Raw genomic sequence first — 22,447 nt, 5'->3', positions numbered from 1 at the left:
AACATTTTACCCAATACAATAGAATACAAGCATTGTATTTATGTCCAACTCATCTCCATGGAGATGTTGACAAAAGGCAGTGAAATATGAGATTTACATAGGTTGGCATTTTGATAACCCATGGCAAAAATAGTATTTTCTGTGTCTAGCTGATCATTAGGAGCATGTTTTGTGTTACTGGCAACAGGCAACAGTATAATCTAGGCACAAGTGTTTGAAAAAGAGATAACACACGAGTCCTGAAATGTATATAAACAATATTTTTATTTTAGCAGCATACAATTTTGAGGTATTTATCTTTCATACCAGCTTCCACCTTTTAAATTCACCCGTAGACAACTATTCACATCAATAGAGGGAGCTCTACCACAGCCCTCATCCAGCACTTCTGTCTTGTAGAGGCATGTATGGCAGGCACATTTAATGGTGCAGTTTTGGCTGTTGGGAGAAAAAGGAAAAACAGAAAACGTGATGGTTAGTGAAGATTAATCCAGCTAATCAAACATACCAAGGCATTAGGGTGAAGTTTTTTTTTTTTTCAAAGCTACCCATTTTAAAGTTCATGTGTTTTGTGATCCCTAGATCCCATTTCTTACACACCTCAACATGTAGTTACTGTTTAAATAGAGTAGCTCCTGTTGGACCAAAACAGTGCAGCATTCTCTCTTCTCAAACTGTACGTCATAAATCAACTCATGCCTCGTCCTATGACTTTGATACCAATGCATAACACCATATAATTATATTATATAGGTCTTACGTCATGGATTTACCTCTGCGTTATACTGGAGGAACAAGTCATGATGCCCATCAGCTTAAGAGTTGTTTAAATGCAAAGTTTAGTATCTGGCGCCACCTGCTGTTCCACATGGTTACTACCTCTGGCACATAAAGGGTTTATGCTCTGCTTGGCTTTGAATCATATCAGTGCATTTAGCAACTGGTTGAAACCGTCACTAAATACAAAAGTCAAGCAAAAAGGCATAACAGAAACCAATGGATCTAGTTAAAGAATGTCGGTAAGCTCTCAGTCGTACAGAAGTTGTCCATCAGAACAAAGGTTCTTGAGTCATTGTGTCCGCTGAAATCAAACATTTTCCCCAATGCAACCTGGAGACTCTCATTATCTTTCAGGGGAAGTCTTGGAGACATCTCCGTTACCAGCGGCAACTCGAGTCTCATAGGCTTGGAGCAAAATGTCTCCAGCTCGTTTCCATGGAGATGTTAACTAAAGGCAGCCAAATTTGAGATTAAAATAGGTAAAATCCTTATTCAAATCCATTCTTTCATTACCCACTACAAAAATAGCATTGTGTGTGTCGTGCCGGACAGTAGGAGCATATTGTGTATTTCTGAAAACGGTCTAGTCCAAAATGTCTTAAAGTTACAACAATGATAGCATCACATTGATAAGAGAAAGGCGCACATAAAGGGTTTCAGATATTCTCTGTTCAGTAACTGGTCCCATAAATTTGATAATCCCTGCTATTACCTACTGCCAGAGCACGTTTTGTTGACTCACCTTTTGCGTGGCCAGTTTCTTGTCCACGCCCCTCGACAATGCTCCAGCCTTACTATCCTTCCAGGTGTAGAAGTTGGACTGAGCAGTTGCAGAGGGGACAGATGTGGTTGGCAGTCTGTGCTGGAGGGCTGAAGACTTGGATGTTGGCAAGTGCCTCTTTGTGACACCACTTTTGCGTTTTTTAAGCAGGCTGTGATGCTCCAGGCTCCTGGCAGTGGTCTGACTGTGTGGTCCTGAGTCTGTGGCGTCACATCCTTGAGAGTGGTTGATGGGTGTGGAATTCTGAGGCGATGGGAGTGGCGGAGGGCGAGTCCGTCTGTGAGTCCATTGGGAGTCTGTTGAAGAGGGCTGGGGCCTGGGCTTCGAGCTGGGTGACAAGGTGCCGTTGGTTTGTCCATATGGTAACGGGGAGGGGAGAGGACTCTTTGAAGCGCAGAAAGATGGGATAGGAGTGGAGTGTGAGTGCTGGTCCTGCAGTGGGGCACAATTCCTGCTCGGGCCTGAGTGCTCTCCATCCTGACTGGGAGCTTTGCGCTTCCGCACGGCCGCTGCATTAGCGACCTCTTCTCTCAACTTCAACATTTGTTTGCTGCTCTTGGGTCTGACATGCTTCACCGCAAAGTTCACATCAGCTAAACCACTATTAACTCCAGAGCTGGCTGAGTGGGAGGGGGTCACTTTAAGACCGTGACTGGACAAAGAGTTGCGGGGTTGTGTTTTTACTGGAGAGCCGATATGACTTTCTGTATGCAATTTCGAATGCAACGACGACGACGAGGATGAAGATGATGATGTCCAGGTGTTGGCAGAGGCAGGAGACTGTGTGACCTGAGGTATTTTTCTGTTGAACAGAGAGAGTTTAAGCACATGGCAGGTCGCAGTATTTTATGTTTGTGTTAACAGCATGACTCTTTCCCTTGAGTATGAGCGCACTAAGCGGTTTGTGGCATCATGGTTCATATGGCAGCTATAAAAAGTAAGTGAGGAAGAAAAAACAGAGCTGTACTTACTTCCACAGGTGGGCACTGATGTGCTGCTCTATCATGTTGCTCAGAGCGGACCTCAGGTGATGCAGTCTCCGGTCAAACATAAAGATTCCAGGACCCACAGCATGACTCCCAAAAGAACACATCTGCAGAGACAGGGGGTGGAATAAGAATAAGAAATAACATGTTTTCATTTGAGTGTTTATAGCTATATCCTACCAATTTTTAACACCTGGGTCCTAGACAGCAAAACTGGCTTAAATGATAAGTGAAGCATATTCTGGGTAAACTCTGGTTTACTACAAAGCTGTAAGACTTTGTATTAGGGGAGATCTCTATGGTAACATGCCCTGCAGGGCCGTGCAGAGAGAGGGCACCACCCCCTTTTAATGTCGACTGTCGGCTCTTTAACCTCATTGGTCCGCGATTATGAGGCTGACTGATAAAAAATAAAGAGCGCTCTGAAGCACGAGGTGTGGAGATCTTCTGTGCAGGAGATGCTCTGCTCTCACCTCCTCCTCCTCCTCTCTCCTGTCTGCAGCGCTGCAGGACCGAGGGGCGGAATATTGAACACACATGATAATGAGAGGCATGTTCATTTTGGATTTGATTGATTATAGGCCAATAAGGCTTATTGGAGCAGAACCAATGTTGAGGACAATGGCAAAGCTTTGGTTACACAAAATGTAAAACAAAATAAATAAATAAATAAATAAATAAATAAAAGGTATGGAGGGAAAAGGGCACTTCAGGGGCATGGAGCAAAATGGGCAGAAGCTAGAACCCCGAGTCTTCGTGAGGATGTGACACAGGCCTCAACTTTGACAATGTGGATTTGTTTGATCTGCTTTCTTGTAATTGTATTTAACTGTGCAGCACTTTAAATTACCTTGTGTATGAATTGTGCGCTACAAATAAACTTGCCTTGCCTCTTTGACGAATCAGACATCAGATGTACAAACCAAATAAGCACAAGCATTTGAAGTAGTCCGATCCCAAATTTAGATCAAATAAATAACATTTGTTTTAATCCTTACGGCGAGTGGTGTGGGATGTGCAGCAGAAGAGTGGTACTCTGCTGGCTCTTCTGGTGACTCTCCATCGCTGTCCTCACTTGAGAACCTTCCAGTAATTTCAGGTGACAGTGGCCTGGGACTGTCACCTTCTGAAGTCTCCTCCACTGTGTGATTTTCTGTGGTAGCTGAAGGACAACTGGAGAACAAAAACACATGCTTCATTACAACAGAGAACCCAAAATCTGTGGTGGTTACAGACTCCAAGTTCTGCTCTGCAGATGTAGTTTTGTTCGCCATAAAGAGTTTATATTTTTACATAACAGAGAGAATAAACAGACTCCACACTTGCACAAGATCATCATAGGTCCCACACATGCCAAAATTCACCCACCTGAAGGCAGGAAGGTTTGCCAGGGGTCTTCTGCAGTGTGGGGAACTAGCTTGCTCTATAGGAGCTTCAGGGCTGGGAGAGCGTTTCACACACAATCCTCCCTCTGTGTTCTGCAACCCTTTTTCACGAGCCTTGGTTTTGAGCTCTGCCACAAGCTCATCAAAGTTCTTACTGCGGCCAAGCACCTTCCTTCTGTGGTGGACGGAGTGAATCTGCAGGAAAATAATTATTTATGAGCTACGTTTTAATGTGATCATTACACCATTTATGGCCATGAGATCTACCCAAATAAAGCAAGTTAGCCATTAGAACAATAGATCACTGTTAAGTACAGTATGTAAGAAACACCTACATTGCATGTAAGAAGCCGAGTGCAAACTTTCTTTCTGTCATGGTCCAGGACTCCACAATGTTTGTCCAAGTCACACTCTCGCTCTGTGAACAGACATACTGACTGTAAATGTATATAAGCAGAGGTGGGTATTACTTGGTACATGTACTTAAAGAGACTAGATGCAAGTTGGTCATTTTATGCTCACTACTGCCACCTCAGGTCTTACACGTAACTGTGTCTACGCCGTCTCTATATTAAGCTTGTGCAGGACGACACTTTGGACTTTTTGAGTGACTGTGCAGGATTTTAGAGGCTGTTGTGGTGAAAAGATATGGGCTCATTCTACACATTAGGACATGGCTGGAACATGGAGGGGGAGGAAAATACTTAGTTTTAACATTTACCTTATAGTCCTTCAAGTAACTTTAAGTAAATGTGTTTTACTTTTGCAAGTAATTTGTCACACAGAACTTTTTACTTGTACTTGAGTAATATAACAAGGATGTATCTGTACTCGAGTAACTTGTGCCACTGAGAGTAACTGTTTGAGTGACGTAAAACAGATGTAGCCTATTTTCAAAGAAAATAAAAATATATTAAAACATTAAAGTTAACAAAACACAAATTTGTTTACTTCATTCTTCATAATAATTCTTATTTTAATATGTTTTTAATTTATTATATAATGTTTTGTCTCATAATTTATATCACGACTGAAACATGAATCAACCTTTTACACTTAAACAGTTACTCACAGTGCTACAATTTACAATTTTCAAGTCTTCATATTTGGGCCGCTACTTTCTACTGTATTAATATTTGGGTAAATATATATAGCCAACGTAAATCAAATAATCACCTCACCACACCCCTCAGAACATTAATATGTGTGTGTTAACAAATAAAAATTAAAAAATTAAGCGCCCAGGGACCCATCTCTAGATGTGGAGCTAGACTAATAGCATCACCTGGCTGGAGTATTCACCTATTGTACATGTTTTTAGTGGTATTGTTAACCTACATAGATAGACACTTGGATCGGGATCGAATTTAATATAATGATAGTAATATTTATAACTTATTAAACAAGTATAACAAATTATAAGTAAATATAATAAACTGCACAGGTGTAAGTTAAAGGCACTTTTTAACATATACTTACTGGAGGCAACTTTATTGTACACTCTTGGAACGCGGTGTGCCGATCCTGGAGAGTTCAGCGGCGCCTCTTTTTTTGGGGTGGGGGGCCTGTCACTGGCTGTGGGTCGTGAGGGTAGGCCCCCTCCATGTGGCCAAGGGGGATCTCTGTGGGATGGTGATTGAGAACGTATCTGATGCTCCAGAGGAGGAGGTGCTTTAAACACCTTAGGCTCTGAGCAGCCACTGTATGAAGACTTCTCAAGAGGGGAATGTCTGCCATAACGAGAACAATATATTGAACAGTCTTTAAAAACAATCAAGATACAAAAATTAAAATAAATGATACATGTATTTAAAAAAAAAAACAGCATTATTTTGACAAAGACTGGTTAAATACTTTAAAGAAATGTCTGCCCTCATCTTATTCATTTATTTTGTCTGCCAAAAGAGCAACGTAGACAAAATTGTACCAATATTTTTGCATCTTTAACAAACAGACAAGCCAACTAATGGGGCAATTAGTCTCCCTGATCATTAGCAGAGAGCCAATCTTACCGTGCAGCCTCCTTTGGGCTCTTGGAGAGTCTGTACTGTGGAGGAGTGGCAGGTGAAGGAGGAGTGTTGCGTGTATTCCCTGCTGCTTGCCCTTTGCTGTCCCAAGACGACACAGGGAGGGTAGAGGTTGCATGAGAGAGAGATTGGTTGTGCGTAGGTTTCGAGGGCTGGTTCACAGGGTTGACAGTACGCAGTTTAGCATACAGCTTTGCCAGGGGCCCATGTCTCCTCTCACAGTGCTTCTCAAAGGCCTGAGGCTTCACCACATGTCCACAATGATTGCATACCACCAAGAAGAAGTCATCATGACCAGGAAACAAACCAAAGATTGACATGTCTGTCAGAGAGAAAGCGGTCGGTTAAATTCAAGTAACACTTTCTGTAAAGTTTACTGCTCGTCTGTTCTTTTACAAGGGCTATATTTGGATGGGTATCAAAGGAACCAAACAAAGTAGTGCCCATGATGCCCACCATGACACTGAAAGCAGAGTTTGCCACAATAAAAAAAAGTTAACTAATCCAGTTAAAGTTAAAGATTGTCTCTTACCCTCTTTACTGAGAGGCATGGCTTCAGCTGCCTTTTTATCATTCCTGTTGTGGTCATCTATGCCGCGGCCTAAAAGGACAGCACCAAAGGCTTGTTTAGTAGGTTTGATTTAAATGGTAATTAACTTGATGTTTCCAAAGCAACATTTGTTATCTATAGGGAGGCATCAGCATGCTATCATTGTGTCCTTGAGTGTGCCTTTGTGATTGGCGCAGAACAGTAGCCACATCCCTGGAAAGCTGAGGCTACTGTAGAGCAGACCTTACTAATCTGTGCATTGCCGTGTGTGACTGAGGGCTGAATAACAGACTACAGGCTCATTAAGCACACAATCAAACACCCATTATTAAATTGCAGTAATTTAACTAATAATAAAACACACCAGAAGTTGAGGAATGCAGAGACTCTTGATGCCAGGCTCTCATATGACATGAAAGATCAGCACAATGTTCCTCTTCCCGGTGATGTTCAAATGATGTGCTACATTGTAAGCTTGCTGATCAGCTTTTATCAAAAGATGAAAGCCAACCTTCTCCACGAGCCATGTCCTTCCAAGTCTAGACTTCTCTAGCCCTTCAATAGCAAATATTATTGATTGTCCCAGTCAGTGCAAGCAGGTGTAAGCTTGCGACTAGCTCAGCCTTGTTCTGGCGACATTGACTCAGGCTCCTTCCGCTTTGATGCCAATGTTTTCACTGAGGGAGAGCGGTGTTAAACCCGGCAGTGTTTGGTTCTGTCAGGGCATCCCAGTCCCCGCACACAGAGGCGTAATAGCGCACAGTCATCACTATATCCTTGAAGATAGCCAACAAAGCATTTTTAGAATATAAACATGTTACCCATCCAGCGCTAGGACCCGGTAGGGTCTTTGTTTGGGTAACATGGTTAGCTCAGTGCCTCGTTCACTTGAAAATAACGCTTGGTGTTTTAGTCATGAACATTGAAAGCGGCCCATGTGAGCGTGGGTGTGTTCTCTTACCATCCACAGCTGTTACACCGGCCCATTCCACCCAGCTCGACCAGCTTTGACCCACAAAATCATCGAGGCTAGGCACCCTCCGAACCAGAGCAGCCATTACTTTAACTGCGCGTTCACGCACCGCCATCATCACCGCGCGGAAAGCGACTTGCGTCATTTATCGCGCTCCCGACCATCAAGGAACTTCCTACGTGCGCGTTCTGGGAAGATTCGACAACCTGCCCCTGATCTATAATATCGCTGCCTCCTTATATTTATGCACAATACATCACTTTACAGTTTCTTGCATTATTCGGTCCATCCGGCCACCGTTGCAGGGACACATTCGTACAGGTGGCTGGAGATGTGATGATGTTGCTAAATGACACAAGAAGAGGACTGAGAAAAGATCACAACAGATCCTATAATAAACACGTTTCATAATCAAGTTTTATTGCAGCAACAAATGAACATGCAGTTACATCATCAAGACAAATGTTAATACAATTCAGTGTTCTCGACATTTTAGTAGTTCTCCAACCACACTACAAAGACATGCATAATACAATTTACCTTATTCTCCATATCATTCATTAAAGTAAGAAAGTATTTAATTCTTAGAGGTTATTTAATCACATGATTCTGTCAAATTGTGTTAATCTAGTGTAATTCTATGTAATCGAATCAATCAATTAGTTCTATTCATTATTAATGTATTATCAGTGAAAATCTAGGCGAGTTTATTTAATTCCCTGCTGAAACAATAACAGCTTCTTTAGTTGCCGATATCCTTGAGCCAGTGCCTTAAAGCCGCGGCTGTGACTTCAAGTGCAAACAACGGAAAGTGTTTAAAAAAAAAACAGTGTTTAAAATGTAATAAGGACTTGACCCTTCTCTACAATGAAAACCCATGCATGACTGAGAGCTTACACAGTAAAATATAATGTAAAATGTGATGTTTTCAAGTACAAATGTCCTTTAAAAATCTCCATAGACCCGGGTTTGGCTCATTGTAAACCACAAAAATCCAAAAAGCGAATAGTGAGATTGGATACATTCTGTGTAATACAATCTATTTCTAACTTGTAAGAGCCACATATTTTCAACATGAGGGAAAATGACTTGATAAAACAGTGATCAGTCTGAACGAACCTCTTCTGATCATTTGAAATAAACTGTTGTGAATGAATGGTCAGAGGAAGAATCTTAAAAAGAGTTAACAGAGATAAAAGCATACTGTGAATACAATCAGTTGAACAGTTGATGCTGAAGATAGTTGTGTGAGTTGAGAATCCTCTCACGGTAGGGAGTAAGAAGCAGGGCCCTCGTTGGCGTCTGCAGACAGGGTTGGGACTGGATTTTTATGGAATCGAGTCTCTTTGAAAATAAACCAGCAATTGCCAGCCCACAGGATCAGATTTAAGAAGCCAAAGATCTGCATAGACAGAAAAATCTATCAAATCGTGCAAAAAACATTAATTCAATCTCAATGTGCTTCATCATTAAGTTACTATATTAGACTGTCTTCATGCCTTTGAAATAAAGGTTATTTCACATAAACTTTAATGACCACCCAAGTTAAGAATTAGATGTACAGACAGATTTGTAAGGTTTAGTGCGTTTTATGAAATGTTTCACTTAAGGCTGTCAAAGTTAACTCACGATTAATCAATAAAATAGTTTGCGCATTAATCATGAACTAACCAGGATTATTCCATGGTCTGGGTGAATACTCGATTCTGATTGGCTGGAATGTGTCCATTAAAAAGTGATAATGTACACCAGTTAAAGGGACACTGCGCAACATTTTGGACTATCGTGTTGACATCAATTCAAAACATGCTCCTAATGACCAGCTCTACACAGAAACCTCTATTACTGCAGTGGACAATCAAAGGATGGATTTGGATGAAGACCTAACCTGTTCAAATCTTGTATCCTGCTGACTTTAGTTAACATCGCCATGGAGACGAGCTGGAGACGTACCCACTCCCAGTAAAGTTACAGTCATGTCTGAGTTGCTCACAGCAAAATGAGGTATTTTTCAATGATGAAAATATTTCTCATGAAATAAATGCGTGTATTTCTATTTTATTTATAGGGTAAAATTCTACGCGGTGTGGCTTTAAAAAAAACAGTTAAATCCCATTCTATATCACTCCACTTGCAGCTGTTTCCATAGTAACGATAAACGACTGAGCTGGAACTACTTTCAGGTAAAACTGATTAAAAAGTGAAATAACTCCTGCCCTGGACTTAAAAAAATAAGCAAACAGGCCCCAGTGAACAGTTTCAGTTGGCGGGACCATGGTATAAGCCGGATAATGCACTCCGCGGAAGCAACCGTTCACGTCTCCGCGTCGTCCAGTTATTTCTGATAATGGACACCTCGTCGTGCATTATCCCTTACTTAATCACATCATATGTTTTGACCAAATGCACTCCTGTTTCTGAGCACACACAGCCTGAAACTTAACTGCATATTATAAACCAGAGGTCTCCAACCTTTTTGACATCATGACGAGGTACTTTTATGTAACAAAAGCGACAGAGAGCTACTTATGCATCAAAGAGGCTTGTCTAATTATGCTGTTTCAACGAAAATGACTTTAATTCTGGCCTTAAAAGGCACTGTACCCGATTTTTTTCTTTTGCTAGTGGTGTAGCGCAATTAGTTTTGTCCTCCTGTAGTATACTGTAATCTCAGACATTTATGCGGGAAAAATGTGTGTATCTATATCATTAAGAATTTGTCACAATTGCATGAAGTTTAAGGCTAGTATTCCAGCAAGTGACCCTGAAAAGTGACCCTGAAAGTTGTGAAATGTGCCCAATAAACTCATCCATGTGAAGATATTGGGTGCTACAAATTTGTTAGGAAAGATAGCAACGAGTTTGGACTACAACTAGCATTTTATTTGAGTGGTTTTCTCTTTTATTGTTTGTAATAAAAAAATCTGGTATAAGGCCTTTAAACTCTACTTTATGTAGCTAAAAGTTTGCAGATTCTATGTGACTTATCGAGCATGTGTTGAAATGTTGAAAGCCTTGGGGAGTGACCAAGAAAAGGCTGGAGAGCTGCTGGTTAGAGATCTCCGTTACAAGCTGTTGGGCTTTTCCCACAGTATTATATGGTTAATGAAATGTGCAAATCAAATGCACTAAATTTGAGAGTTTTATGTCGGCCAAGTATTAACGATGAGTCTAGTTATTAGAGAAAAATTAATCGCGACTAATACACTTGAATTTCGCAAGTGTGATTCAAAAATGTAGAATTGTTTCACTGTTATTCTTTCAATTAGATATGAAATTAAATTGAGTTGAATATTTTCCCTGAAATAACCACTAGTGTCTGTGCATCAGGCACATACCACAGAAGCATTGAGTCGGCCCATAAATGGCCCTTCCTTGGCCTTGCAGAGTGAACATGTCTCGAGGAGGTGCTCTGGGCTAGTGGCCCATTTAACGTCAGTCAAACCTTTTGCCCAAGCTGAGGATGACACCAACCACAGAAAGGCAAAGCTTGCCGTCACTAACAAGTCCTAAAAGAGATGGAAAAAGATGGAAAGAAGCATTACAATACATATTAATATATAGACAGTTATCTAATGGAACAAGAATTATAATATGAATAAAAAGCCTTCACACCACGTGATAAATATATATTTTATGTAGTGGTGGGACTCGATTATTTTTTTAAAAATCATGCTAATTATGGCCTTTGTAATTAATTAATCGCAATTAATCGCATATAAGCATCATTTATTTAGGGGTTGTATTTATTCTTTAGAGGTATATTTTAGATGCTTCTTTGTATTTTCCTGCATTTGAAGTCATCTGAAGTGGAGATGTGTGGCCTGTGTGAACATTTCAAACACTTTTTGAAGAATGATCTTTTTTAAACAGGTTTATGTCGGCGTTTAACTGTGTGAATAAACAGTTTAACAGTCACATTGTTTTGGCTTTACGTGTTGCTTGTGCCTAAGCCACGTCTGCAGGAAAAAAAGAAGCTGAAGTGTCGAAAGTTAAGTGCGATTAATTTTGAGTAATATTTTTAATTGCATTAATACCGTATGTAATTAATTAATCGTAATTAATGGAAAAAAGTCCCGGCCCTAATTTAATGTAACAGTGAGTAGATCAACATAGAGGACATCAAAAAAAGAGAAAGAAAAATAACTATTATAATGTTAGCAAAAGGTAAAGTTTTGACTTGGATGTATTGCTGGTTGCTGGTTCTAGAATGTGATGATGTCACCGGACCCAGTGGGGGCAGGAGCCAGTTTTTCTTATTAACAACATTACACTTTCACAAGTCCTGGCTAAAAAGAAAATGATTGAATTACAAAAATGATCATTAATATCAATCGCTGGGTCCATGATCTCTCTTTACAAGACCAAAAATGTCCTCAAAAACAAAATATTTTTTCCTCTATACGATATCATAGGCCTTTCGAATGCTGTGATGTCACCTGCAACCCAGCAATTAGTAACTAAAATTAGCTACTGTGCTAACTCCGGCATATTTACATTGATGCTCTTTGCTGACATGTTGCTTAATATGTACAGTCCTAATTCAAATAAATAAATAAATTACTGCATTCATTTAAGAAATGTGTCACTTACTATAACGGCTCCACGGCTGGTCTGCCGGTATACATTCTGGAAGCCCAGGTACAGGACAAGTGTAGCAGTGGCATACAGAAATGCAAACACACCCACACAGACAAAGAACTCTGCAGAGGAGGAGAAGTCTCCCTGCAGGTACATCTCAGGTAATGTTGCTTGATCACATGACGGGATGGTGTATGGATAAGCCGACAACCTGTACAGACAGAATGAGTCTGGTCAAACATAAACACTTTAGGTTTAGCTATTGTTTTGGTTTAAAGAAAATCATCTCACCTTTGAAACTATCCATGGTAGCATATGAGTGTGACACGCAATACTGGGTTTAAATATATATGTTTCCCAGTAATGATAAGTAACACAAACGTATATATACACGCTAAATAAATTAACTACCAACACTATACTCGCACAATGCTAGCAAGATAGATCCATTCCATTGTTTTTGGAATATACCATAGCGACCAAAAGCATCATAAACAAATGAAATGGTAAAAATAATTGAATATGACTAAGAAAGGGCATGTGCAAAAAACACTCGAATGCTGTTCATTTGTTTGACTTAGAAAATGCTAATTGGGGTGGTTAACACTAAGCCATAGCAGAACATGTGACTCTACCTGAAGGGGTAGCCAAAAACAGCAGTAACATCCTTAGACACCGAGTCTGAACATTCAACTGTCAAGCTGGTTGTCCCAGTGTAGCCTCCAGTAGTAGCAAAGACAAAGATGGCAAAGATCTGCACAACAAAGTAGTTAAGTACTTTACAACTTTATTCACATTTGGTGTCATTAATTTTTGAAGAGCAGTAACTTTCAAAATGCAGCTAGGGAGAAGAACAAAAATCTGTAAACACCCAATACTGCAGTAGGCTGAGGGACAGGCCACCATTGTTTAACCATGAATGAATAATTAACCCTTAAATGCCCATAGAAAGTAAATTCACACTTGGCAGTTGGGAGGCAAAACATGGACAAAACTATTGAAATATACATATACTTCACATTGTCTTATTTTACCCAGAGGAACAAAAATAGAAGAGGAGATAATGATTCTAATAATTGAAAAAAAACAACAACAAAAAAAACCATAACAAAACAGAAGAAATGTTGCTGTCCTTGAAAAGGCATAGTATCAAAAGTTTGATGGTCAAGTTTCCTGTGTGTTATCTTGGTTTTCCAAGAGGAAAAATCTCCGTCAGCAGTAGGCTATAATGCTGGGACAGCAGCAGGGAAACTGAGTACACTCTACACTTCCTCTAACATATTCATGTCCACGTCCAAACTACAGGACATTTCAAAGGAGGATTCAGCTCAACTACTGTTTTCATCCCTATTCCTCACTTCCTAAAACAATAGAGTTGCACAAGGGTAATATATTTTACTTCTAATAAAGTTAAGTTTGACTTAATGTTGAAGCCCTTTCTTTGCAGTTATGTAATTTGCCATTCATTTGCAGTGAGTATTGTAAACACGTTTGTGTAAATAATTATTTTGTTTTTTTAACATTTAACTTTCTTGTTAAGTATTTCTTCAGCACACACAACAGTGAACACTGTCTTCTTAGACATATGGACATTAAGGTTGATCTGTGCAAAAAAAAAGTCAAGACATGGGTTGAAATAACACAAAATGATGGAACACAGCAGAGTACAAATACAGCACAGTCCCGAGCTGACCTCCAGAGAGCATTAGCCCACACATGCCTGAAATGCATGTTTTTCTTCAGTCGCTCAGACATGGAAAACTAACAAATGACTGAAAAGGTTGTTGTTGCATGTAATTTTGATTACACTGGGTTACAAAAAAAAGTTCAACTGATGTTGAACATTGCAACACATAGTCTGATACTGATCATTTTTTTCTGTATCAGGTCAGGTTTTTGCGCATAAAAATAAAAAATGAAATCTATTTTCGACTAAATCTTATTTGGAAATAATATGTGGAGTCTTTTGAAAAAATACCCTACTTCCCATTTTGTTCTATGAAACACACTCTTTGGCTCATTCATATTTTTGCACAGTTTACTCATTAGATACCATAGCTCAATGCCCTTCTTATTTCCGAGGCTTATACCCAGCATCTATTCTTCTATTGTTCTCACTATCATCACGTAAAACATTGGACAATCAAGACTAGATCAAGACCAAATCCAGAAAGCAGCAGAGAAATTATCCTGAACTTGGACGTCCTGATCAAATTAGAAGTGAACCAGGTTTAAACTAGAGAAAGTATTTCCCTGGTCCCTAATTAAAATATATTAAGTCACACTACAATTTGTGAGAACTGAACACACACACATGGTACACAAAATGTGAAATGTCTTTGAGAACTTTTCCCTCTGATCCTTATAGTTGCTCTGTGTTTTTAATACTCATCACACGCATAGTACAACTCTGCCAGTCTGACAACAGCAACAACACTCAACAATTTACACACATCCTTACTTTATGTTATCTTCCTTACCCATTCTATAACGCGAATGAATCCAATAGGTTCCTTCAGTGGTTCCAGGTCCAATTTAAAGCCCGACACCAGTTTCTAAAAACAAACAAACAAGAGCGTTTAAAGTAAGGCAATAGAAATGCACAATATTCATTCACGTCTACTGAACCTGACTGGTTAACCTACCTGAGCTGTGTCCATTTAGAGTGCAGAAAACAAGTCACTGTTGTCTGTAGAAAACGAGGATACGTGTGACAACCGTGACAACACCTATAGTATGGACGATGGTGGTAATAAAGTGCATTCGAACAGATTTAGAAAACAACTGCTACTGTCTGTCAGCAGGCGGTGAAGTACCGAGCCAAAGTTAGGTGCGTTGTCAAACTACACAGCTGACGCTGCTGAAGAAGCTGGGGGGCTTTGCGCGCTTCCGCTTTACCCTTCAGGATAAAATCACCTCTATGTACACTTTTATTATAACTATTTTGATGTGTTTAGGTACGGGTTTGTTTCTTTATGAAGTTTACAAATAAATGTGCTGCTAAAACTATATTTCACAATCAATGCCAAATTAGTGGAGTTACAAAAACACTTCTTCTTTTTATTTATTTATGACACTAATAGGTATACTGAGGTTATGTAAACTAATCATATTTAGAGCCTGCTGATCCAAACAAATATACAAAGATAAGCGGTTGTTTGTGGGCGGAGCCGCGACGCTCTGGCCCCTCCCCGCAGACTTGGCCCCGCCTCCTCGGACCTCCCTCCTATTTTCATCGTATCCGCCATTTTGCTTCTTCGGTCTACGACAAGAGAGCCACCGGGACAGAGTTGTGTCTTCTACGTGATCTTTTTCATTTTTAATATCCAATACTGGTAATTGATTCAACCTGATTATACCACATTATAACAACGTCACATACATATCAGACATACTTGTCTCGACTATCACATATTTTGGAAACACAACGCACTCTGTGTTAGCATGTAGCTAAAGCTAAGGTCGTTATTATTCAATGTGTGTAGGCCTCTATACGCGAAGTTAATGTGTAGGCTACATTATGTATCCAATCAATGTAAGTAGATAGCATTGTTTAAAAGCGAAATGTGTGTTTACGCTACCTTAGCTTAGTTGTCTGTCGATTATGTCCATTTATGTACACAACTTTGGATGAAGCTAGCGCATTGCATTATGCTTTGGCACGGTCCACATTGTATCCATATTATTATGGTGTCAAAATGTCCTTTTAATATGGAGCATGTCGTTTTGAGCATATTGAAATCACTGTTTCTTTACAAAAAACAAGTGTATGTAAATATATTTGACTGGAAGACGTAGCTTACAATTATGCCTACGTAACAATCAGTAATGAACTGCTTCAGAAAATTGTCTTCTTGAGATTACATAAGCTTTAGAGGCAGAATCACTGTGACCCCTCTCTCGATGGGCCAACTCCGCCAAATAAACTAGAAGGAAGTGTCCAGACCATGTTGGAGGGAAGGGTTTTACAGCAGCATGAAGAAGCTTATATTGTGTAATAGGGCCTTGGCTAAATGTCACTTAAAAGGTATACATGGTAGATATCTGAAACAATAATGTATTTATTTGTTATTTAAACTGATGTGTGAGTCTGCTCTTTTGCCTGTTTTTAACTAACCTGTTTTCAGTTCCCAGGGATTGGGGTTTGATTTTTAGGTAGCAGATCCCTTTTTGGCTTTTTTTTTTTTTTTGTTGCAATAAAAAGGATATGGATAGTTTCCCCCCATAACTTAAGAAGATTTTTTCCTCAACTTGAATGTCCTGCTGTTTTCATCTGGATGTCAAGTTCAACACCTTCCTTCTACGTGACCAGATGAAAGCTGAAGATTTTTTACCCTCATCTGTTTCTCATCATATTTTTTAGCCTTTTTGTTACCTTTTTGGTGCCTTTTTTCTTTTTTGAGCCATTCCCTATTTCACGGTTAACCAGTGACACCTTGAGAAAAAAAAAAAGGACTTCCAAAATCCTACCACACCTGTAGTGTTTAGTACTTCAGAAAGGATTGTGGTAGCAACACAAGTGTCTGGGCAGTCCAACCCCTTTGTCCTCTTTTCTTATGGATCAAGTGTTCCTTCAGGACTCAATTGGCTGAAGATTCACTTCCAGCTGCAACACCAGGGAGGTCACCAGTGCTCTGTCGCCTCAGGTAAGGCTTTACATTTTGTTCACTTATTTCCTACTTTCGGAAGGAGCTCATTAGTTATTCACAAACAACACTATGTTCTATCTTTCAATATACTTTAAGTTTTTAGTTTAGTAGTACATTTTTTCAAAAGAATGAGACCTCATGAAATGTACTTTATAGAAACACGTTGACTGACCACTTGACGGGGAAATATGAAGCCCCACAGCCTACTGAATGAAGCCTTACTCAATACTGCCATCTGCTGTTGACTAGTATGTGTTGCTATCCATCCGCTGATTTTCTGTTGCCAGAGTTGAAATGTAGTTGATGTGCATTAGGATTTGTTGGTCATGGGAATTTTTAATATTAATCTTCTTCCTTTCATATACGCACTCATGCAACTTCATTGACATAAACCTGATTTTCTTGTTTTTTTTCATCCCAACATAACTTTGCTTTTGAATTTCAACAATTCAGTTTTATTTCTATTTCTTCATCATGGTCCCCCATACTTTTCACTAACATTTCTACTCTTACCTTTATTGTTGTCTTCAGGAAGGTCCTGTTGGCCTTGAATAGAAGCAGCCTCTGGGTCTGAAGATTCTCCGCTCACCTCTGTTACCCCAGACACACCAGGATTATTATGACTAACCATGGAGATGACTGCTACTTTTATTACTATTCCACCTGCTCTAAAGTAAGACACATATACTTCGCTTTTTCGTAACTGGTCTTCTCGAGCAATTTTAACTAGTTACTCTTGTTTTGCAGGGAGACAGTTGTCCTTTTAGACACTGTGAAGCCGCAGTTGGCAGTGAGATTGTCTGCAATCTTTGGGAGGAGGGCCGATGTTACCGGCCTGTGTGCAAGTTTCGCCACTTCCAGATCACTGTAAGAACAAAAACAAAAACATTTAACATTATGGATTACAACTGAAATGCAGTTAGTACAGAGTCAGTGGACTGATGAGAGTTGACTTTTCGTTAAACAGCATAACCGCAAAGAGATCGCATGTTACTGGGAGAATCAACCAGCGGGATGTCAGAAGTCACACTGTGCATTTTTTCATGAGAAACCCCGCTGCATTGATGGGGTGTATGTTCCACCAGATAAAAGTTAGTGCACTTGTATCTACATTAAAGAGCATGCAGTTTATTCAAGACTTTTCAAATGAAACTAAACGACCAAGCAATATTTCAGGTGTAAAAAGGAATGAAGAAGTGCCACAGGAGGAGCTGCCGCCTGCACCGCCCGCTCTGCCCGCTTTGCCCACAGCATCCAATCCCCAGGTCAGAGGCGTCAAAAAGAGCGAATCACAGGAGCCAGTCCCAAGCCCCACCCACCCTCCTGTGGTGATCAACCCTATTGACGATGACGAAGATGAAGATGGTGAGAGGTTTTGGACACAAAAATCAATTTACTCATGAAGTAGTTGGACTTACTCTAGATTTACATTGGATATTTTTATTTTCTAGACCAGTTTTCAGAAGAGGGAGAGGTCGGTGTATCTCCCAGGAAGCAGCAAGGAGGACCAAAATCAGGTATGACTGGATGATTGAACATACAGACAAAACTTGAAAATGTACAACATAACACTGGTATTACCCCACTTCCATGGGCGTTTTACTGTTAGAGGATAATGCATATTGTGTGTGCAGTGTTTAATAGTAATATTTACTTGCATTTGGCAGTAAAATTCACATCCATCATGGTTTATTTGCAGTCTCATTACAACTTAATACGCTGATACCTACAGTACATAACAACTTCTAGTGAATCTTTCAGAGGTGACAGTCTGTGACTCTCTGGCATCACTTCTTATCAAATTAGTGCTGATGGAATTAACTGTTTGTGTGCCTGTTTTGGCAGATGATCCATTGAATTTTGGTGTCAGCACACTGGAAGAAATACGACTTCGGAGAGCTTTAAAAGCCAGCATGAAGCGGGCCATGTATTCTTACCCTGTCGGTGATACTAATGGTGGGAAAGAAAACATTCAGTCTTCTTTCAGGGCGATGAGAGATGGTGAGTTTAAGAAAAGGCTGTCATAACATATACAGTCAAATGTAGCGTTCCATTATTCATGAGAGTTTTTCAGCTGCAGAAGATGGAGTCCCCTTGCGGAGGAGTCTGGCTGAGCGTCTTGGCAGAGTTGTGGAGGAGGAGCAGCCGGCAGTACCATGTCAGAAATGTGTGTCATCATTGACCCGTAGGATTTACTGTATGTCATTACACATGATCAGTGACACAAATGTTTCTTTTTGTTGCCTTTTACAGCTTCAAAGTCAGTTAAGCAGCGACTTACATTGCCCTCGGAGAATATTGCTGCAACGCCACAAGGTAACATTGGCTTTATTCCCTGTCTTTAAGCTCACAGCACACCTCTAAAATCATTTTCTATCCTCACAGTTGAGACAAAGTCAAAGAAACCAGAGCAAATAAGAATTAAAACTTTGGAAGAGATTAAACAGGAAAAGGCAGCAAAGTCCCTGATTCCAAATGAGTGTCCAGCTTCAGAAACGACCAAAAACATCACAACCAAAAGTCCTAAAGCGGTCAAGAGGGCCATCACTGTTAAAGACAACTCTATTAGCAATGTTCGAACATTCTCAGAGATTCTTCATGCTAAGAAGAAAAGACAAGAAGAAAATCAGAAGCAGAGAAAGCCACTCGATGAAGCGAGCAAATCGGGCGAATCAGAGACTGTGGAGTCCCAGGAAAATGAATCCGTGGGGCAGATCAGGGTGAAGACCTTGGAAGAGATCCGACGGGAGAAAGCAGCACGGCTCCAGGCTCAAGAGGCACAAGAGCCCCAACAGAAGAGTCCAGAGCATCAAGAGTCAAATGCCAAGAAACCTCGCCTGCTGCGCCTAAAGAAAGTCACGTCACTGAGTAAGTCACCGTTTTCAGCCAAGAGCCAGGTCTTCATTGTTCAGAGATTCCGGGTGGGAGTTGTCACAAGAGTTCAAGCTACTTTGGCGGATCTTGTTGACCTCTGTTCTGTTTGTAGTATAGTTTTACAACAATACTGAAAATAACTTGACTCAAATTGACTTGACTCAAATACTGTAAGCTTCAAAAAGATATCCTGACAGCACATTACTTTTTAATGCATATTTAAAAGATAGTTTGTCCAAATTTGTTTCAAAGGTTTATTTTTTCTGGATTATTTTGATGTTGTTTTGACCTTAGTTGTAAATTGTCTTCTAAAGTTGAAAGTGATGTTTTTTTTGGTTTGTTTAACAGGTAAAGACACATCTCATATGAGTGAAAATGTAACCGAGAAACCAGAGGAACGTCTCAAATCTGCTCCTGCTCCACAAGAGGTACCAAACTTGGCATAGGCCCTCTCTTCATCTGATGATTCACTAGTAGACTAATGTTGCCCTGTTTGTGACCCTACAGTGTTCTAGTAATGGTGTTACAGTGAAGACCTTTGAGGAGATCATGCGTGAGAAACGCCTTCGTAAGCAGGACCCTGAGGAGCAGGCCTCTTCCAGCTGCCAGGCCGAACCTACATCTAATATGGATTCTTCTCCTCAAACATCACTCAGTCCTGCTATTGAAAGGAAAGTTCCTGCTAAAATCACATTTACACCGGACTCCTCCACCACCGCCTCCGAGTCAGTTGTTCCCCAAGCCAAGGTCACCACTCCTGTTAAAGTCACTTATGCCACATTGAAGGAGAGTGAGGCTGACAGCCATTCACACAAAACAGTCTCCAAGGATCCTGCATCTTCATCGAGGACCCTCCAGAAACGAACTCATGTCCAGATGACTCAAGAGGTGGCAATGGACACCAAAGGTACTCGTTTGTGCTGCTTTAAACTGGACACTTGTTATGTTAGTCTTATTAATACAACTCATCACTATGTTGCTCCTCAGTGAAGCCCAAGCTGAACGTGAAGCCGTCTGTGGTGAAGCCAACAGCGCATCTAAAGCCGGGGCAGAAGCGGAAGGCCCCGCAGCGCTCTGCCGTAGCTGCAGTCAAGCCTCTGAACAGCACCTCCAAAGAGACTGTGTCAGAGTCAACAAGTACAGGCAGACAGGTAGGACCACTTCACTGTCTTCCCTGTGTCAGTACCAACCCCTCATGTCATAAAACAACGGGAAAATGCTGAATACCGACATTTGTGATGATTATTTTTTGCTTCCAGGTATTGAACTCTGTATCTCCAGACAGTGCCCAGAGTTCAGATTTTCTCTGTAATACGGTCACCTCTTCGGACTCAGCCTGTAAACCTGGTCCCATGTCTCAGGCCACAGAGCCACAAGCTCCAGATACCTCAACAGATACCCAAAGGTAAGATCATCACAGGCAGACTCCGTCTTATTGTAGGCTTAGGGTGATCACCACTGTCTTATCTAATGTAATGTATTTTTGTCCTGCACTTCAAACAGCTCATTGTTTTTTTTATCCAATTAAAGCACTATATGAATCCACTTAATGCTCTATATATAACTGGTTGAACTTTGTACACATGCTTCGGTGCTGGAATAAGTATTCTACTAATATAATCGGAATGTATTCAATTTCAATAACGTTTCAGCTACACTGGCTTCATAACATTCCCCCCATCAATTTTATATCTTCAAACCGTGTCTTCATCATTGCAACAACATTTGATTCTTTTTTAGTGAGAAAATTAAAAACTTGCCTGCACATGATTCTAAAACATTTTTCTATTTTAGCCGCACGCTGAAAAGCCCCACTCAGGCTAAGTGTCGAAGGTCCAGTGTGACTGTGAGCCGCCACAGCTCGAGCAGCACAGCCCTGATGACAGCTGTGGACGACTTTGAGGAACTGATGAGTGAGTTCACCACAGATGACCCTATGGACGACAGTGTGGACCCGGCACTCGGAGAGGACGACCTGCTGCAAGAGCTGTCAGAGATGATCGACAGTTAAGACTCAAGACTATCACATACTTGACATTACGACATGATGGATATCAAGAAGCTGCATCAAGTTCTATGGTGCACAACACATTTTAACCTACATTATTTTAACTATGAGTTCTTAATTGTTCTTTGTATTAACATTATCATTTGTTCCATGCCCTTAACTATCAGATACTTTGAACTTTCAATTGTTATAAATCACTGATTTTATGACCCAACTTTCCCTTTTGAGAAAGTCTATCAGGTGCTCATGGAAATGTCTTTGGACATGCTCAGGTCTTCATTGTTTAGAGTATGTGTAACTTGAGCGCTTCGTGAAGATCTGTGTACTGTGTATGCAAAATGAAACAGGAGAAAATAATGTGCTGTGCAGCAGTTCACTCAGCTCTATTTTACAACATTTTTAAGATGTTGTAATATTTACTATTGTTTATTTTATTAATTTGTGACCCATACAAGGATGTGAAAGTCCGCTATCTGATATTTTTACTCCTATCCACACATGTAATAGAGGGATACTATAATGAGTGTGTAAATAATTTGATAGGCTTTCAACTTGATGGTTTTTCTGTGTTTGTCCTTGATTTTAGTTATCCATGTGGTGTCTCACGATATCCTTGCGTTTTTACATTTCTGTTACTGATTCCGTGTTTCCTGAACTATGTGCATTGTAAAGATGTGTAAATAAAATTATTTTAATTTTACCATCATTTTTTTTGTTTATGACTTTCTTCTTGTTACATGAATAAAGAAATTCGTTCTCTGCATTTGACCCATCCTCAATGCCACTAAGGCAACCTGTAGGAGCAGTGGGCAGCTGGCATAAGCCGGCACTCGGGGCCCTTCTCCAGATATGG

At 40.3% G+C, this 22,447-nt stretch overlaps 3 protein-coding genes across 5 annotated transcripts; 1 reads left to right on the top strand and 2 right to left on the bottom strand.

Annotated features, from left to right (window-relative positions):
* Positions 1-275: 275 nt before the first annotated feature.
* Positions 276-7,627, bottom strand: atxn7l2a (ataxin 7-like 2a; the record flags this gene model as incomplete). The annotated part of the gene is made up of 10 exons (XM_079579151.1): positions 276-438; positions 1,523-2,363; positions 2,533-2,654; positions 3,546-3,720; positions 3,916-4,127; positions 4,268-4,350; positions 5,412-5,662; positions 5,945-6,281; positions 6,492-6,560; positions 7,471-7,627. The coding sequence occupies 10 exons, from the start codon at positions 7,625-7,627 to the stop codon at positions 421-423; spliced, it is 2,265 nt and encodes a 754-aa protein (XP_079435277.1). The 3' UTR covers positions 276-420.
* A 773-nt stretch (positions 7,628-8,400) lies between these two features.
* On the bottom strand, positions 8,401-14,913 carry sypl2a (synaptophysin-like 2a). Its single transcript, XM_079579345.1, has 6 exons — positions 14,709-14,913; positions 14,544-14,618; positions 12,699-12,817; positions 12,076-12,274; positions 10,821-10,991; positions 8,401-8,884 (listed from the first exon to the last, which is right to left on the bottom strand). The coding sequence occupies exons 1-6, from the start codon at positions 14,721-14,723 to the stop codon at positions 8,747-8,749; spliced, it is 717 nt and encodes a 238-aa protein (XP_079435471.1). The 5' UTR covers positions 14,724-14,913; the 3' UTR covers positions 8,401-8,746.
* Positions 14,914-15,318: 405 nt separating this feature from the next.
* zc3h11a (zinc finger CCCH-type containing 11A) lies at positions 15,319-22,245 on the top strand. 3 transcript variants are annotated; one of them, XM_079578284.1, is made up of 16 exons: positions 15,319-15,398; positions 16,641-16,709; positions 17,244-17,385; positions 17,460-17,579; positions 17,680-17,803; positions 17,889-18,077; positions 18,164-18,229; positions 18,558-18,713; positions 18,787-18,879; positions 18,966-19,028; positions 19,098-19,580; positions 19,935-20,014; positions 20,094-20,493; positions 20,574-20,737; positions 20,846-20,991; positions 21,381-22,244. In XM_079578284.1, exons 3-16 carry the CDS (start codon positions 17,332-17,334, stop codon positions 21,595-21,597), a joined length of 2,355 nt encoding a protein of 784 aa, XP_079434410.1. In that variant the 5' UTR covers positions 15,319-15,398; positions 16,641-16,709; positions 17,244-17,331; the 3' UTR covers positions 21,598-22,244. The 3 variants fall into 3 exon arrangements, with proteins under 3 accessions (XP_079434410.1, XP_079434411.1, XP_079434409.1); XM_079578285.1 differs by lacking the exon at positions 15,319-15,398 and having other exon boundaries at positions 16,308-16,709; positions 18,793-18,879; positions 21,381-22,245; XM_079578283.1 differs by lacking the exon at positions 15,319-15,398 and having other exon boundaries at positions 16,308-16,709; positions 21,381-22,243.
* Positions 22,246-22,447: the final 202 nt, after the last annotated feature.

The sequence above is a fragment of the Gobius niger genome, assembly GCF_951799975.1.
Source record: "Gobius niger genome assembly, chromosome: 20".
Lineage (NCBI taxonomy): Eukaryota > Metazoa > Chordata > Actinopteri > Gobiiformes > Gobiidae > Gobius > Gobius niger.
The sequence above is the reverse complement of the archived record's forward strand: the minus strand, read 5'-3'. Positions and strand labels throughout refer to the sequence as shown.

Excerpts from the sequence above, each read along its gene's own strand:
- sypl2a (XM_079579345.1), bottom strand. Across the intron at positions 10,992-12,075 it reads CCAGCCGTGGAGCCGTTATA|GACTTGTTAGTGACGGCAAG; the intron begins GTAAGTGACACA and ends CATCTCTTTTAG. Across the intron at positions 8,885-10,820 it reads GCCGACTCAATGCTTCTGTG|ATCTTTGGCTTCTTAAATCT; the intron begins GTATGTGCCTGA and ends CTGTCTATGCAG.
- zc3h11a (XM_079578284.1), top strand. The coding sequence starts at position 17,332 with ATGACTAACCATGGAGATGACTGCTACTTTTATTACTATTCCACCTGC. Across the intron at positions 18,078-18,163 it reads CGATGACGAAGATGAAGATG|ACCAGTTTTCAGAAGAGGGA; the intron begins GTGAGAGGTTTT and ends TTTATTTTCTAG. Across the intron at positions 20,015-20,093 it reads CTGCTCCTGCTCCACAAGAG|TGTTCTAGTAATGGTGTTAC; the intron begins GTACCAAACTTG and ends GTGACCCTACAG.